The sequence below is a fragment of the Miniopterus schreibersii genome (assembly GCF_964146895.1).
Source record: "Miniopterus schreibersii genome assembly, chromosome: 7".
Taxonomy (NCBI): Eukaryota; Metazoa; Chordata; class Mammalia; order Chiroptera; family Miniopteridae; genus Miniopterus; species Miniopterus schreibersii.
Genome location: NC_138108.1, coordinates 30,254,511 through 30,272,148, shown reverse-complemented (window position 1 = coordinate 30,272,148; position 17,638 = coordinate 30,254,511). Strand labels below are relative to the sequence as shown.

At 38.8% G+C, this 17,638-nt stretch overlaps 1 protein-coding gene across 1 annotated transcript in view; it reads right to left on the bottom strand.

Moving 5' to 3' along the window:
- Nucleotides 1–350: 350 nt before the first annotated feature.
- Nucleotides 351–17,638, bottom strand: part of STAT4 (signal transducer and activator of transcription 4) — an 81,664-nt gene continuing 64,376 nt past the window's right edge. Inside the window, exons 14-24 of the mRNA XM_081142283.1 lie at nucleotides 16,256–16,300; nucleotides 9,815–9,898; nucleotides 8,240–8,338; nucleotides 6,375–6,510; nucleotides 4,916–4,965; nucleotides 4,154–4,248; nucleotides 3,716–3,852; nucleotides 3,189–3,380; nucleotides 1,735–1,801; nucleotides 1,249–1,357; nucleotides 351–645 (exon numbers count right to left, since the gene is read on the bottom strand). Of these exons, the coding sequence (XP_080998409.1) occupies nucleotides 619–645; nucleotides 1,249–1,357; nucleotides 1,735–1,801; nucleotides 3,189–3,380; nucleotides 3,716–3,852; nucleotides 4,154–4,248; nucleotides 4,916–4,965; nucleotides 6,375–6,510; nucleotides 8,240–8,338; nucleotides 9,815–9,898; nucleotides 16,256–16,300 (1,041 nt within the window). The 3' untranslated portion in view covers nucleotides 351–618. The remainder of the gene's footprint in view (nucleotides 646–1,248; nucleotides 1,358–1,734; nucleotides 1,802–3,188; nucleotides 3,381–3,715; nucleotides 3,853–4,153; nucleotides 4,249–4,915; nucleotides 4,966–6,374; nucleotides 6,511–8,239; nucleotides 8,339–9,814; nucleotides 9,899–16,255; nucleotides 16,301–17,638) is intronic.

The window sequence follows — 17,638 nt, the reverse complement described above, 5'->3', positions numbered from 1 at the left end:
TAGTGTGACTCTGTAATCCTTGGCCTATTCTGAAATCTTTTTTTTTTTTTTTAAATATATCTTTATTGATTTCAGAGAGAGGAAGGGACAGGGAGAGAGAGAGAGATAGAAACATCAATGATGAGAGAGTCATTGATCAGCCACCTCCTGCATGCCCCCTACTGGGGATTGAGCCCAAAGCCTGGGCATGTGCCCTGACCTGGAATTGAACCTTGATCTCCTGGATCCTAGGTCGATGCTCAACTGCTGAGCTACGCCCGGCCGGGCCTATTCTGAAATCTTCACACTGGAACCTTCTAGAGCCAAAATCATAGGTAACACAGGAGAAACAAAATCAGAAATGAAACAAATACAAACAAATGAGTCTTTATTTAATACTATATTAACACTTGGTTTTTTAAAAGTGTCTTATCTTGCAAGTTTATTTGAAGCTTTGGTTTTTAGCATTTCAATCACAACACTCCCAATAGGGGGTGTCACATCAGGGAGAGGAGAGCTTTGGACTTCAACAATTTGGGTATATACAAAGCTGAAGAAATAAGATGTGATTGCTGGCAAAGATCAGTCTTTAAATTTTTTCTTTTGCTTCCTTTTTTCAAGTGTCAAGACTTTATCCTGTCATTCAGCAGAATATGGGGACTTCATCTAAAATTGAAAAATGAAAATGACCTTTGAGGAAACTATTGTTTTGCAAATAAATCACTATTTCTTAATGTAAACATTTATGTGTCTACTAAATGCTCCATAATCACTCTACCAATTAACTACTAAGTATTCAAAATATATCTTTTAAGTAGATGAAAACCATTTTAAGAAAGCCTATTTATCCCACCAAAAAGTAAGAGGAAATGGGTGCAAAATGAAGAAAAGTTCTCTCATAACTAAATGATTTAAGGACATCTAACAATGGAATAAGCTGTCCAAGGAGAGTATGTGGGGAGAGCGGTGGGGTTTGGTGGAGCTGACAGTGGAATTAGGGACAAAGCTTATTTGAGTGGGGTGCAGGAATATTTTGTCCTGTGGTAGCTTGTACTGGAAAGAATTTAAAACAGTTCAAGCAAGCCAAGGTGTCTGCTTTCAATGTGGGTAATATCAGCAACACACAGGACCATACAGACATTCCTTGTGCTACTCCAATGAATTTGTTTTTTCAGTGCCCAGGCAGAACCTCACCCCCTTTGCTTCACACACCGCCTTTGCTTATTTGGGAATGCCCTTCACGAGCCATGGAAAAGAAAGGGAACATACTGCAGTTTCAATTGTTGTGGGACTCAGGTTTTCTCTCAGCACCGCATATACGCTTGGAGACATGGGAAGAAGGTCTGACGGAGACTGCGGCTCAGTCGAATCGCTTCGGCTTAAAGAAATGACAAGGTAAATATTGAAAAGGATTCAAGAATCATAGCTCGTGGTGACCTACTGTGTCAAAAACTCCTTTCTAGGGCTTTATCTATTTGTGACACCGAGATGCCTAATTCATCATCTGACATCACAGCATTCAGCCTACTGTGGAATACATGGCGTATAAAAGGGCAACTTAGTAATTCCAGTCTTGATGGACTGTGGTATGTCTTGAAGACCAGCTTTATGTATTAAAGAAAATGGGATATTGAGCATTAAAATGCTTTATTCTCAGTTATTTGTATTCTGCTCTACTCTTAAATTTCCTATAGAAAAGCTTTATTTTTTGTCAATTCAATAATAAATATTTTACATGCAACTAAGATTACTTACATCGTTGAAATGGGGATAAAAACAGAAGGAACGTAGCCTTTGTCTCCTCTTTCTGTTGGTCTTGAAACTGGAAAAGAAAGGCACAGTGTTGGAAAACATGTTATCAATATTATTGATAAAATTAGAAAAAAAGCCTAGAAAGATACAAATAATGCTAAAAAGAAGAGGTCAGATTCACAAACCTTTTTAGTTGAGTATTTTAGATGAACACAAAATGTGCAAGAAAAGAAAAACACATCTCCTGGCAGGTCCAATCTAACTTTACATATTAATGCCTCTAAAATGCGTGAGAAAAATTGGGAATCAACTATATTACTGGCTTCTATATTACATTTAACTTTGATTATAAGGACTGATTTATTTGTGTACTGGGGGATTTGTAGTAATTCAGTTCTTTTCACTAAAGCTGACTCCAATCATAATCTTATAATTACACAGATTTTTGAAGTACAGACATCAGTGCTACTGAAAAAGCACTGTGCAGACGTCAGCCTTGGATGCAGCCCCCCAATTTCTCTGATATACTATGTTGAACTTGTGCTTGGTCTAGTTGTAATTTGAATCAACTGTAATTTGTTTCATTGACATGTGTTGTTTCATTTGATCAGATGTAAAGACACTTAGGGTTTGGTGTTGCTGTTTTTCATTTTGTTTTCTGTTTGTTTCAGAAGGGAATGAAGTAGAGTGGCAACGGTCACCCTCTGTGAGTGACAACTGTAGGATATTCCCCAAGGTGGTGCTCACAGATTTAGTTGCTATAGATGAACATTTTCATGGATTGTTTATACTTTCATTAAAGAGACAGAATGGTGAACTTACAGTTACGTAGCTAATTTCATGAATGTTCTTTCATATATTCAACAAATATTTACCAAATGAGTTTTTTGGCCAGGTATTATTTTAGGCCATTAACATATAACCAGGAAAGGCAGGCATGTCAAGACTTGTTATTAGTAGGCTAGGAGGTGGGAGATGTTATGCAGACTTCCTTGTACCTTCCTGGGCAAATGAACAATACTGAGTTGTGAGGCTACAATAAGGTAAAAAAATATATATATCAAGTTTATAAACCTTGGGCTTCTTTTGCAAAAAACAGACTTGCTTTACTTTTAATGGCTTTCCAATCATTACTTTATCTTTCTTTTCCTTTCCCCTAGTCACAGAAGTGAAGTCTGCAGTTCCATAGGAGGAAGGAGAAAACCAGAGCTCTACAAGTGCTGTGAGAGGCCCCCATGGCCAGGGTGAAATCTGGTGACAGCTATAGATTAGCCCTGACAGTTCCTTTTCAGGGGCTGCGGACACACACTTCCTTGCTAAGGTTTTGACCTTCACATACACCTTGGATCTTATAATGATCAAAGTAAACATAAAAAGAGGAGCTTCATTTCCTTTAATCCAATATGAGGTTATTTCCCAAAATATAAAGGATGGAAAGCAAGAGGAAAGAACCTGACCTTCGCAAGGCTGGGAGCTGTAGTGTTTACTGAAGGCTTTGTCTTTGGGAATGTCAGGATATAGGTACTTCAGAGGGTTTTCAGGAATGTTTTCAGCCATGATAACCTTGTAGTCTCGAAGGATGTCAGCGAATGGCAGAGCCGACAACCGGCCTTTATTGTAGGGTTCGACAGAGTGGAATCTCACTTCTCCTGGAAAAACAGAAAGCCGAGGGACATTCAGGTTTCTGCAGGCATTCTTTGTGGCGATTCTTCCTGCCCACATTATCCTCGTGTCCCTGGTTCTAAAACAATGCCAGCCCCCCTCTGCAGCCTGGATGGGACAGTTTGCCATGTGACAGGGGACACCCACACAAGCTGTAAGAAATTCATGGTAGCCTGTGTCCTGGGACAACTGTAACAACTCATATTCAAACCTACTGAAAGTATGAAAAGCAGAGTAACACAACATACACTTCTGGAAACTGAAATACCAGTGACCAAACTCAAGGCTAATTTCACAGGAATGAAAGATAGTGAGCTTGTACCGTGTTCAGAGTGGTCCACCCAGGTGAAAGTTATTCCTCCGAGGTGGCTTTCACTGAATCTCAACAAAAACGTTCCAGGCATTCTATCCTTTAGCAAGAGTCGTTCCTTCTCTTTGCTAACAAAGCCCATGACATACCTAAAAATGGGACAATGAATAGTTTTATCCGATCAAAGATGGTAAGTTATTGCATTTGCATTTCTTTCATTCACAAAGAACAGATCTAAATTTGTTTTGAGTATAACCAAAAGTTAATTGTGTCTGAAATACTCATAGATTAAAGTAAACATCAATATTCTATGAAAAATGTAAGGAACTGTAACTACTCCCACCCCACAACACTAAACATGTTTAAAAAGAAAAGAAAGAAAGTGAAAAACCAACAGCATAAAAAACACACCTAGTGAACTCATATGCAGAATATAACCTGGAAACTCACCCATCAATCCAAAGGGGAAGAATGTGTTTCTTAATTAGATCTAATATTGCTTCAAGCCATGTCCAAAAGGTAAATGATTTACCAGGTAAGTGTTCCTGTTAGAATAAACAAATATAGCACAATAACTATTTCAATAGTAATGTTGATATAACAATTTAAGTTCCTTTTTTTCAGTGAAAATTTTTCTTTAAATGAGACAACACTTTAGAGTTTCTCTTTAAAATAACCTTATCCAGGAAATCCTCAAAATTCAGATTATGATATGGAAACTTAAAAAGGATCACTGTTACATTTTTACCCATCAGATCTATAATATAAAAATGATAAAACCAATTTTGGCAAGGACACAGGGTAATATGAACCTCACTTCTTGTAAGGACTGTAAATTCGGACACATTTTTAATGAGGTTATTTGGCAATGTGTAGTGAAAGTTTTAAATATTTCTTTAACTCTTTGCTCAGCAACCTTTTAGGATTTTTATCTGAAAGATATATTTAGACAAGTATAAAAAGGTATATACAAGATCCTAATTGCAACATTAAAAAACTAGCCAAAATTGTAAACAACATCAATATCCAAATGGTTGTTTATAACGTATTTCCTAAATCTTGAAATGTTCTTATATTTCCAAATTAAATGCATGCTGCAGTTGATAAAAAAAGACTACCTACAGTTGTCAGATAAAAAAAAGGAGCACTATTTTAAAAAAAGATTAAATAAATGATGTTGTCCTCCCCGGCCCTGTTCCCCTTTTTTTGTACCTTGCAGAACTTGGACCAGGTGAGGTGACCATCACTGTAGCTAGACTGGACTAAAATGAAAGAAAAGAATGACATTTTAATTAAATAATTAGACTCTTCAATTTGGTGCTCAATTTAGATTCCCCCCCTTCTTTCAAGCATTTCTTGAGCACCTGCTATGTGTTTATAGAGTATTTAAGGCTAGAAACAGTAAAAATATATCATGGAATAAACTGTCGGAGGGGAAGGAGGAAGCCACCCCAGTAGCAAGAATAATGTAGGGTGAAGCATAGTGGACATGAATATGGCTTATATAGAAGACAGTAAGAGGAGCCTAATGCTGGTGAATAAATATAAACTCAACTAGCATGCCAGTAGACAAAGCCGATTACCAGGAGCGTTGACTATTACCATGAAAAGAATGAACACCATTGACTGTTTTGACCCAGGGCAGTGAAAGGATACAGGAGTTCCTATCTAAATTTCTAAGAAAGTTATACTCATAAAAATACTTGGAAAAAGATCTGAAAGTATATGGTGGCTCTCTGTGCTACATATTGAAAAGATTTATTCACTCATTACCAGGTACTTACAGAATTCCTACTACCGCTGTTTATGAATTAAATAATGATCCAAAAGGATATTTACCTTAGTAAATTTTGTCATATTCTTAAAGCCCTGATCTATTTAAATACCTTTTGATCATTTTAGTTACAGTACAAGTGGTAGCCCAGCATCACCTGCAAGTCAAATTTAACCAAATCACACACGTTTACAATGCTGCTCAAATGCATCTTGGGCCTGACTTTAACTAGAAATGTATACAAATCCAAGTTTATTTCTTTTTCCGTGCTAAATCTGCTTATCTCAAACTTGACAAAATATATCTTTTAAAATTCTTTTAGAAAAAGCTTAACATTACAGTCATTACATTGAGTACCAATGACTCTATTTTGCACACTTTAAAAATGTCAAGACTGAAATATTCTTGATACAAAGAATTGTTACCTGGTGGCTTTAAATTTCTATTAAATTTTGTGGTCCTGGAATCAGCTATTTTCTAGTTGGTTAATGACTACTGTGATACTAATATGAACGATCAAGGCACCATTAAGACTTCACATTATATTCAGTGGAAATGGTGTCAGAATACCCTGGAGACTGGAGTGTGGGATCAAAGGAAAGGGCTTTAGAACTGGGCAGGCCTAGCCCATGTCTTGACTCTGCTATAAATTAGCCATGCAGCTGTGGCAAGTTACTTAACTATCCTCATCTATAAAATGGATTATCCCACCTTAAATAATCATTATTCTTCCTTAAAGAACTTCTTAAAGAAAGATTTAGCTATATTATCTGTGCCTGGCACTCAAGAAATTGTAGTGATCATTGTTATTATTAATAGTAGTAATATCACCCTGGTTCCCTAAAACACTTGAGTACCAAAACCAGGGGTAAGTCCTCCATGTCTACCAGCTCTCACCTGTAAGCTTCTCTGCCAGCATATTGAGCTGATCTGAGTTAAGGCCACGGCCCACATATGATGAAAACTGCCAGCTCATCACTTCCAGGAGTTGACTCAACGTGGCAGATGGAGGATTATTAAAGAAAACCAAGTTCTGAAATAGAGTTGTAATGATGATTATATTTATTAATGACATCGAACCACTGTAATTCAATATATAGGATTCCTGATTTAAACTCTTCAGGCCAACCTCAGCTAACTATACAGAATAAAGAAGAGAAACCAGAGTTAGTTTTTGTGCTAGACTCTGTAAGTAGGCTGTGCAGCTATGTGTCAGGAGCTGTATCTCCAGATTCCTCATCCAGGAGCAGAGCAGAATCTGGGATGGTTAAATGGTTAGTGGACTGGTGGCTTTCTAAAGAAGGGTGCTGGCCCTGGAAGGCGTGGCTCAGTTGGTTGGGCATCGTCTCAGAAGGTTGCCGATTCGATTCCTGGTCAGGGCACGTGCCCAGGTTGTGGGCTCCATCTCCAGTGGGGGGCGTGCAGGAGGCAGCCGATCAATGTTACACTTTCACATCGATGTTTCTCAGTTTCTCTCCTTCTCCCTTCCTCTCTCTAAAAATCAAAACTATTAAAAAAGAAGGATGCTGAAGGAAGCTAAGTGCAGCAGCAACACCACCCTCTTAGGCTGGAGAACAGAGACATATCCTATCTCCCTCCCATGCCCTGGCGTTGGATGAGAAGCTCTGGATGTGTGTAGATCCTAATAAGAAATAACATTTAATTTCAGGGGTGTTGGCTTTAAAGGCCAGGTGACTTCTCCAGTGAGTTCTAGTGAGTTCTGTTCTTCTCACTGCAGGCTGAGGGGAAGTGAGGAACAACGCACTTCAGTGCAGCCCCTTCCTGTGCAGTTAATCTGTCTCAGATGCCAGGGCACCAGAAGGTGAGAAGGAATAGGACTGAGTCATTTTCCATGTTTTTTCCTTATTAGGCACATTTAGCTAAAGCGAAAGAACACTTAGAGCTGACTCAGTATGTCTGTTCTTGTTGCTGGGACCAAGTAAAAGAATTCTTCCCTTTGGGAGGAACATTCGCTTTGAATTAAGAAGGAATGTTTTTATTTACATCTGACCTATTTTCTCTTGACCTTGGAGGTTTCCAGGACAACACACTGAGGTTTGGTAAGAGGGGACAGGGGGAAGTGCTTACTCATCTTTTTTGCCACTCCCTTCCCTGGTTGTCTTTTAAGGAGAGCATCTGTCTGTCCTCTGCTGCTTTAAGTTGAGACCAGTTTTTGATCAATGTCTCAAATAACCACAAGATGGCATTAAAACCCACTTAGAGCTTAGAATGGATTAAATATATGATTAACTTCAACAGATTAAATCTATAATAAACTCGAAAACTTGTACAATCAGATTACAGTTAGGCAAAACTGATATATAGTCTAGTTACTTATTTGGAAACCAGTTCTCCACCTCTGTAGAAGAGTCCGTGTGGAGGTGTGGCCAGAAGTAGTTGCAGCGATAAACACAGCAGTCAGACATCAAATTCTGGAGCAAGGTGCCTCCCATAGCCCATTTAACAGTCCCTCAGGACGACTCCAGAACTCTCTCTGATGCACATATTTGGGAGCTGACCAGACCTTCTGTCACTTTTGCTAGCCAGAACTGTCTCAGGGTCCAAGTACATTTGAACATAATACTTTGAATATGACAAGAGAGAGGAATCATACAACTAGATATATTGGAGTTCTGAAATAAAACAACCCACAAAGACATGCCAAAATGTTATTTACACATACATATTTTCATGCAGATGGGTTTTGTTGACAAAGCAAATCAAATAAAATTAAAGGAGGAGAAATAAGATAGAGACTCTACCTGGGAATCGCTGGTTGACACATTGTACCAAATGATGGATGCCCAAGCATTAGGTAACTGACTGACATTGGAAATCATCACCACAGGTAATGAGCTGGTCTGGTTAAAAAATAAATAAATAAATAAATAAAAAGCATAATTATTACAGGTAGGTATACCTTACATTGACTTTAGACTTGACCCTCTCCCCTAACGGGCCATCTCAAGCCAATCCCTCTCCTCCAATCCTGTTGTCTACACTGCTCTGGTCACTAAAATGACTTGTGAAGGCACTGGAACTTTCTCAGTCAAGGCACAGGGAAGAAAGAAGCTATAGACCCAGGAATCCTTTCAAAAGTGCTCAGCCAGTCAGCCTCTTTAACATCTTTCCTGATACCATGTAAATATTTATACTTTCTTATATCACATACTGCCTAACATGTAACTAATTAGAGCTTGTAATGATTTAGCAACTGTTCTCTTCACAAGTTACATTAAAGAATCTAATTTTAAATTTATCTCTGGGATGGATCAATATGTTCAAATTATGATCTGACATCTAATTAATGTCAGTACTAGACATGGGAGTTTTAATTGTAGAGGATGGTGAGATAAGTAATATTGGAATACAAAGCATTATGGGAGACAGAGCTGCCTGGTCTGCTGGTGTAGAACTCAACTTAGTACCTTTGGTGATGTAGTTTTCAACCTCATGGAATAAACAGACTTTCACAGACTAGCAACTTTCATTAATCCCTCCCTAATAACAGAGATTAGATAGCTGTAGACAGTAAAATGGCCAGTTGAGAAACTTAATAGTTCATAGAAACAAGTTTAGGGAAAAGAGATGAGTGAGGAATCCATGGAAGATTTTATAAACATGTTTATATTCATTAAGATAAAAAGAGCAAAGGCAGAACTCTAAAGTAATATATCCCACAAACAGGGTCATATTCAGGGTGTGTGAAATTGTGCTTATTCATTCATTCATTCATTTACTCAACAAGTGCTGAGCTACTGCTATGCAGAAGGCATTGTGCTAGGCACTGGTGATAGAGTGACGAACGGGGCATGATGTCTCGCCTTCAAGGAGCTCACAGTCGATCAGGGCCCATTTCCCCAAAGTTCAATGATGAATGTTATAAGAGGATCAACACAATGTACTGTTAATGTTCCTGTTATCTTCACTCATCACCTTGGAAAAAACTTTCTGAGGGATTTTTATGTTCAGATTAAATTTTTGAAAATATACCTCTACATGACATGGCTCAAGGATACTTATTTCTCTTTAGGTTTTCCACTGAGTATCCATGACTCAGGAAATCCCAGAAAACAAAGCAAATATACAATCTTGCCAACAAATTATTCAATATACATGTGTATTGAATTCATAATGCCCATGAGATTTTATCATTCATATTTTAACCAGAATAGTCTATGTTGTCTAATTAGTAAATAATTGATTTTCTAAATTAAAAGAAAAATAATGAGTAAGGATGTACTAAAACCTAGAACAGGCTGAGATTTTATCTACAAATGCTGACCAATTCCTGAAAATATTATTGGTAAATAGCAGATGTTTCTTGAAACACCTACCTCCAAGTCTATAGTCAGGCCATAGAGGCAGATCTGTGTTTCAAAGGTTATGGAATGAAGCTCTTCAGTCACCATGTGACAGCCCTAAGAGAGGAAGAAATAAGTTTTTAACCTTACAAATGCAAACTTGCTCTCTATTATTAGGCCTGTTCTATAAAAATCAATAAATTCTTAGAGCATATGCCCCTGAACATTCCCTAGGATGGAACATTTCCTCTTATTATTCTACAAGTTATTTTAGAGTATATAGCATAGAGTTTGAGTAATCTTCATTTCCACAAACAGAATAATTGTAAGTCTCCAAAACAACATAATTTCTGGTTTTTAAAAAATTCTAGCATATTTTCATCAGTTGAAATTCAGATAACATAATTCTTTATTTTTTAATTTTTGAAAATTAGTTCTTTTGACTTATCAACTGCTAATAAAAACAAGCCATAAATGTGTAGATATAACAGAAACAACTCAGTGTCATAAGAAAATTTGTTTAAAAAGAAAGCAAAATTTCCGTCTGGTTAAACATGGTAGGTGAGAAACATAATTTCTTCTGCTCCCTCTGGAAACTTCAGTAGCATAACAGTTGGAGTTTTGTTTACTTTCAAATAAAGTAAAACTCTAATCTAGTTCTCCTAGTGAGAAGTAGGGGAGAGTGGAGTGAGGGTGACAATAAGGCACAATGTGGCCCAAAACTAGGGGTCTGAGTCCCTGAGGCTGGAGAGTGAAGAGGGCTGAACACGAGGAGCAGTTATGAGCCCCAGTCCATGCAGTGAGGTCCCGGACCTCCCCAGCCCTGGTGGAGGACAGGAGGTTTACTCTCTGGAGCCTACGAATCAGAGGAACTAAAGAGGCTCTCTGCATTTTGGATGCAAGGTCAAGCTGAACGCAGACGTGAAGTACTGTGCTGAAGAGAGGAAGACCCTGTAAAAGTGTATACAGGGGAGCTATGCCCCTTCCTCTGGTTGAAATCTGCAGGGAAGATGCCCGGGTGATACAAGGCTGTGCAGAACAGTTGAGAGGCCTGAGGCAAGTGCACAGTAGAGTCCCATGTACCATATGTCTAAATATTTAACCATTATAAATCAAGTTAAACTGTTAAAATATAGCCTAGCCTCCTGCCTTGACATCTAAGCTTCCACATGACCTAACTGGCCAGGTTTTAACTTCTCAAAGTCTCACAGGAACATGGTGGCCTGGGGAGAACATGGCCATCCTAGACCATTGCCTATCCCGTTCTCCTCCACCTCTGCTCGGGGTCTCTCATGACCACTGTGGCCTCAAGGGCCCTATGCTTGTGCCAGAAATGTTTGCATTGATGGGGACACTTGTGCTTGGGAGAGTAAGTCTGGAGAAGAGGCGCGCCTAGGCCCCGGAAGTAGGCTTCAGGTCTTTCAGGCTGGGAATTCTGGTCCTGGGCTCTGGGTGAGCACATTGCCTCGAACCCATAGACATGTTTCTCTGCAGAGAGGTGTGGCTGGAAGGCAGCCAAAGGGAGCCTTTTTGAATCTGAGGGCTCATCCCTACCTGATTCTAGCTTCTGCAGTTTAATTAATACTGTTAAATGTACAGATATGATCATTCATTATGGGTAATTTCCTCAGATCTTTGAGTTATGGCACCCATCCAAAGTGTGAAAAACCAGGACTCCACAGACAGAGCAATGGCACTCAGGGTTGTCCTTTAACTTTGGAAAACAACTTTGTGCTTTAGGTATTACATTACTGAACTGGGATGTGGGTGGTGAGAGGTTTTCTCAGTGATTCAAACTAATATCTAATGTTTACTTACAATCCCTAATGCAATTGTGAGGCACATTTAGAACAAATCCATCAAGGAAGCTGACTTACAATGCATGTGATTGGATAAAAGCAGCTCTGACAAAAGGAAGCATCATTAATTTTTGAAGCTTGCATGACCATCACTCACAGTCTCTATGACTGTATCAGTGTAGTCCAAGCCAGGGACACTATTCAATTTCACATTCCCAGGATTCATTCTTTACAGATTAGGAAAATATCATAGTAAGATGCACCATTAGTGTCTGTATTAAAAGCCATTCTAATCATCTGAGACGATTATGGATTTGAAGTATCCATATTTATCATCCTTATATGACATTGGAAATTATAAAGGGCTCTGCCTGGGACAAAATACACAATCTAACGAAAGGCAGGTACAGATGACACCATATTCTTTTTCATTCCCTCTGCTCAGTGCCCAGTAGTACACCCTGAAATCCTAGAATATGTTAGCAAATGGTTATGACTTTTGATTTGAAAGAAAACCTCTGCTAAGTAAATCTGACTGGGATAAGGGTGATTTTCATCTAAATTTCTTGCTCATCTCTTAACAAGCATAATCTATGATAATGCTGCACATGGAAAACTATATGGAATAAACCACAATTACAATACTCCATTAACTTGATGGATATTTATTAAGTACCTCTCATGGGCTACTCACTGGGTTAGATGTTGGGAAACAATTGTAAGAAGGGAAATGATGATACAATCATATGAGAGATAGACCTCAATCACCAGATCATAGGAAATGAATGTAAAGTGACAACTAATTCTCAGCCCATAAAATAAGGGGACTGTATGGGGGGTGTTGCAGAAAAAGTCCACATTCTTAGTGTTGTTCTTGTGTTGATATTTCTCTTATAAAAGCATTGCAGCTACTTAAATTAGTTCAGAAGGAAATTCACTTCCTGTGAAATGCTTGGGTTAGAGTGTGAGTAGCGTACCTGTGTTTGAGAATGCTGAGGCTTGACAGAACATCTGTTTGGGTATTTTGTTAAATGAAACTCAAGTCATCCAGGCTTTACTAATAGCTTCTTTGTGCTTCATGACTTTCCACCACATAAACAAAATTACCTAACACCTCAGTCTGTGGCTAAAACTGTCATTTATCAGTTAAAGCATGCTGACAAAGAACAAACTCGAGAGACTGCAATTCCAGCTTCCCGTTCAAACAGTTTTCACATTTCAACCATCACTCTCTACCTGGCTCCCTCCAGATATGGACCTTCAGAAAAGGTTGCTCCCTGGGAATGTTTATTTTACAGGGACAGACGGATGCCTTCAAAGTCTGCCCACTTGCTAGGTAATGGAATTGTTTCTTTATGGCAACTCTTAGAAGGAAAGAACAAAGGTGGGAGAAAAGGAGCAGTAATTGCTAACCTCGATTTTGTGACAGTGTGTCTACAGATTCCTCAAGGGGTGTTGTGAAATTCCAAAGCAAATCCTTAAAGTTAAATTTATTTTTTTTAAAGTGTAAAAAGACTACACCCTATGTTGCACTTTTGCAACATAGTTAAAGGAGCTTCAGAGACTGTCTAATCCAATGGTTTTTCAAAAGTTTTTAAACCTTGGAACATATTCTTAAAAGGAAATTTCCCACCTGGATTCCAATCTGTAGAATATATAAAGTAGAGCTGTCTTGATTGAAACAGGGGTGGGGGACCCTGAGCTCCACCTTTCACCAACTCCTAACCTAGAGGTGGCTCCCAAAGCACCTCTCTGGTCTTTCTGGGTCTTCTGGGAACAGCATGGGTCTAGTGCAACTTCCTCCCTTCACCCAATCCTATAGCCAGGAGCCCCGGCACATCCTGATGGGTACCTTCTTCTTGGATAATCCCAGAGCCAAACAGCCATGGGTACTGCAATTCTAAGGAGGTTTGGAATGGCAGCCTTAGGGAAACTATCATTCATGACATTCTGGTATGTTCTTGCTCATCTAATAAGTATCCAATCCAAGTTCTCACAACCACAGAAACAGAAAAGCAGAACTGAGGGACCCCAAAGTTAGTGTGTGTGGGTGTGGGGGTGTGTGGGTGTGGGTGTGTGTGAAGAAGAGAGAATGGGGTGGGAACCAGTGAGGTGGTGGTAGAAACCTGAGACATTTGATCCCATAAAAGGGGCCGATGAACTTGGCGCTCTGAGGTTTCAGGGGCCTAGAACCACAGAGGGATGTGCTCAGGGGCCCTTGAAAGGGAACCCTTTAGTTGAGCACTTGGCGGGTGGGCAGAGAAGGGTAAGGATTAGCAGTTTGTCCTGGGTCAGATCTACCTCCTTTGGAGAGTGTCCCCACCTGTGTAAATACCTACTCTTTACAGAGGGGGCAGCCTGGAGGGCTGATCGGGAAGACAGCAGACATCTGCACAGCATATCACAATCGACTCCCCCCCCCCATCTCATTAGGTCCTCCCAACGACACTATGAAGAACAGGTGAACACAATCCCCAGATTTATAGGTAAGGAAACTGGAAGTTAGTGAGGTTAAGTGGCTGGTGCAAGGTCAGCTACCTATAAGAGGTGGAGCCCTACCCCACTGATGCTCACAGGGGGTAAGGGAGATATCAGCAACATTTTCTGAGGGAGCAGTATTTTTACTACCCCCTAAAGTTTGTAAGGATTCTGGTGCATGGCAGCCATGTGATTTCTGAGTGGGTGGATTCAACAGGAGCCACAGCTGGAGCAGGGAGGAAAGGGTGAGATGCTACCTGCAAACCTGTAAAGATCTCCCTCATAGGAATCCCAGCAAATGGAGGGGGCACAAGGAGGTAGAGGGGGGAGGGGGTCAAAGAGGGGTGCCAAACAGCACAGCTTCTCCCGGCGAGGTTTTAGGATCCCAGGGGCAGCATGGCTTCGTGGCCAAGAGCATGGATGTGGGAGCCACTCTGTGTCCCAGTTTCCCTAACGGAAATAAGCACCACACTAATGGTATTACCTCATAGCAGTGTCGCAAGAGCTACATAAATCAATGTCAGGGAAGCTCTTAGATAGTGCCCAGTATATAGTAAATGCCACAGGAGGGTTTATTAAATAAATTCTTACCAGGCTGTGAACTCCTCACGCAGGTAAACAGCAGCTCACAGATAAACAACAGATATTATTTGCAATTTAAAGTGAGGTTATAATATCTTAGCTTCCTGCTTTTCCGAAGTTTTGGTTGCTTCAGTCCCTGGCATCATGACATTATGACTTTCCTCTGGTTACCTCCGCTTCCTGGCTAATCCTCTGATTCGTTTTCATCTTTCTGAGCCTATTTTTATGTATTTTATGACTTTTTCAATGATTCTTGTAGCACATAAAACAATGTTCAAGTCTATGGCTTGTTTTAAACGTATCTAGGAGTCATATTAAAATTCTGTCAACAGGGGGAGCTCAAAGAAAAGCTTAAAAATAAAATTATCCTGCTCTGACGAACTTGAAAAATAAGAGAAGAAATGAAAGCATTCTGATATGTACTGTACAATTTTGTTATTAATTGGAAAGTAAGAGGGAATAAATTCAAATTAATATAAGTAGACAATGTTAATAAGGCTGGTTGGTTTTTCTATAGTAGAAAGTGATTTACTTAGATTTCCATCTCTAGGGAAATCCAAGATTTTGATTTTACATTCTTAAGATGACAATGTACTGAATGCTGAGCTATTCAGATTATTCCCATTTGATTTATTTTACCTAATAAGATTTCAGAAGCACTGTGCTTAGTCTATTCAGACTTAGTCAATACTATTCAGGGATGTCATGCAGCATGAAATGTCATTTGCAAAACTCCAGTGAGATGGATGAAATGGGCTTTTATTTATAGTGTGATAATGTTTCAGTCAGGAAGCTTGGAAACACTTTATGGATTTCTATAAGGTAGAAATAATAACTCCCACTTCTTTGGTTTACTGGAATATTCTTAAATTCAAAAGCTCTGCTCATATGATACCTGGGTGTTCGAGGCTCTGCCCTAAGCCAAAGATATACCCTGGGTGAAGGCTTAGCTCATCTTTGGTGGGACTGATATTTGCCAAATGATCTTTCAGACAGGACAAAGAGACTGAAGCATTCTTGGAACGAAAAATAGGGAGCATGGAACCTGTTGTGATGGGTCTTTGTGGTTTTGTGGGGTGGGTTAGATTGATTGTAGTTGAATGCTAGATTTATAAAGTGCTTTTTTCTTCCAAATAATTCAAAGAGATTTCTCATAGGAGATGTGAGATATAAAGCCAGGAGATAGGATCCACACACCGTTCATGCCAGAAATCAGCCTCACTGCTTTATAACTGCCTTTTGTAGATGGTCTTACATATGCAGAATCTCTGAGCAGAGAGCATTGGGCAGTACTACCTTGATCTCTTAGAGGGGAAAAATGCAGGGTTTCTCCAACAGATCATTTGCCAAGGGTTGTAATATATCCATAAAGTCTAGAATGATCTGAACCAAAATGTTAATAGTCATTTTCTTAGGAGGGTATATTGTATGTAATTTCCTCCTTTTTAAAACAAAATTTCTTATATTGTCTGCAATTATCAAGCTTTACATTTGTAATCAGAGAAACATGAATTTGACTTTATAGAAAGATATAAAGGACAGTTTAAGAGCTGTATAAAAATAAGATGTTACAGAATTATTTCTTAGAAAAACTCTAGAAGAAAACATGTCCTACCTCATTTCCTTTGCTTCCAGCACAGGACTTCATTTCCTTTGGTTGCTTTGTAAAAGTAAACAACAGTGTTTACATGGAGACACATTATCAGCTAAATATCAAGTTGGTTGCACCTACTGTAGTGATTTTCTTGGCCCACAACTTTGACAGTAACCCAGACAGACATCTTCTAACGCACAGAACCTGAGAGAGCTGCCCGCATCCAACAGGAAGGGGCTTCCTGCTTCACCACATGGGATGCCGGTTTAGAAACTTTCATTGCGATAAGTGAAAAGGTTGGTATACTATTAAGACTGTGTTTTTCAGCCAACATTTTGGAAGAAGAAATCATGCTGGTATATTTTCAAATTTACTGAACATTCCTTTGTACCTGGAAAGTATCATCTGAGCTAAGCTGTGAAGATCCCCAGTCCCTGTAAAACCCAGTCTAGCACAGAGTACTGGGAAGTAAATGATGGGCTAGGGTGCCACCTGGTATAGTCAGTACTAGATAACAAGGAGACTTACTGACACAGAAATGTTCGTAATATGGATTACTTACTAAAAAAGGACAGAAAACAAATTATATAGTGTGTACAATCTCATCTGACTTTAAAAAGTATATGTAAAAAGTACGTGTGTGTGTGAAAAAAGCATGAAAACCAAAATAAGGATGTAAATAGTGTTACTTCAAGGTGATGGGATTATAGGTTATTTTTAATTTTAAAATCTTGGCTTCTCTGATTTTATACATTGACTTCTGTATTAAAAGTGATTAAAGTTATTATGCAAAAAATAATAGATATGAAAATGCTTTGCAACTAGGAGAACAGTGTAAAAACTAGGGTTTTGGCCTCTTACTGCTTTACTAATTTTTTAGCAAACATTGCCCATTATTAGAAGTTAAACCTAAGCAAAAAAAAAAAAAAATTAAGCAAAACAGAAATTAAACCTAAGCAAAAAAAAAAAAAAAAGTGCTAGTTATAAGGATGTACAATATGTGACTCCTCAGTACATTTTATTTAACAACCTCACATAGTAGGGATTCAGTTAAAAAAAAAAGTACTCTTTAAAACTGAAGGCCAAACAAAAGCAAAACTAAAAATAAAAATCAGCATAAATTTGTGTATGCAGATACCTTTCTGTTAACATAAATTTTGTATCATTTAGAGAGGCTGACTCAGAGGCGTCCCAACATTCAGGTGAGATACTTCCTAAATGTCAACAAACCAGATGAATAACATGTTTCTGGAGAGACAAGCAGTAGGGTCTGTGGGAATCTAAGAACTATATAAAGAATTAGAAAGAAAGCAAAAAGAGAACTCTAGATTAAGAGGAAGTGGTAAAAACAAGAAGCAACAGGATGAGGCTGGGTCAGAAGCTTTCTAGACATACCAAGGCAAA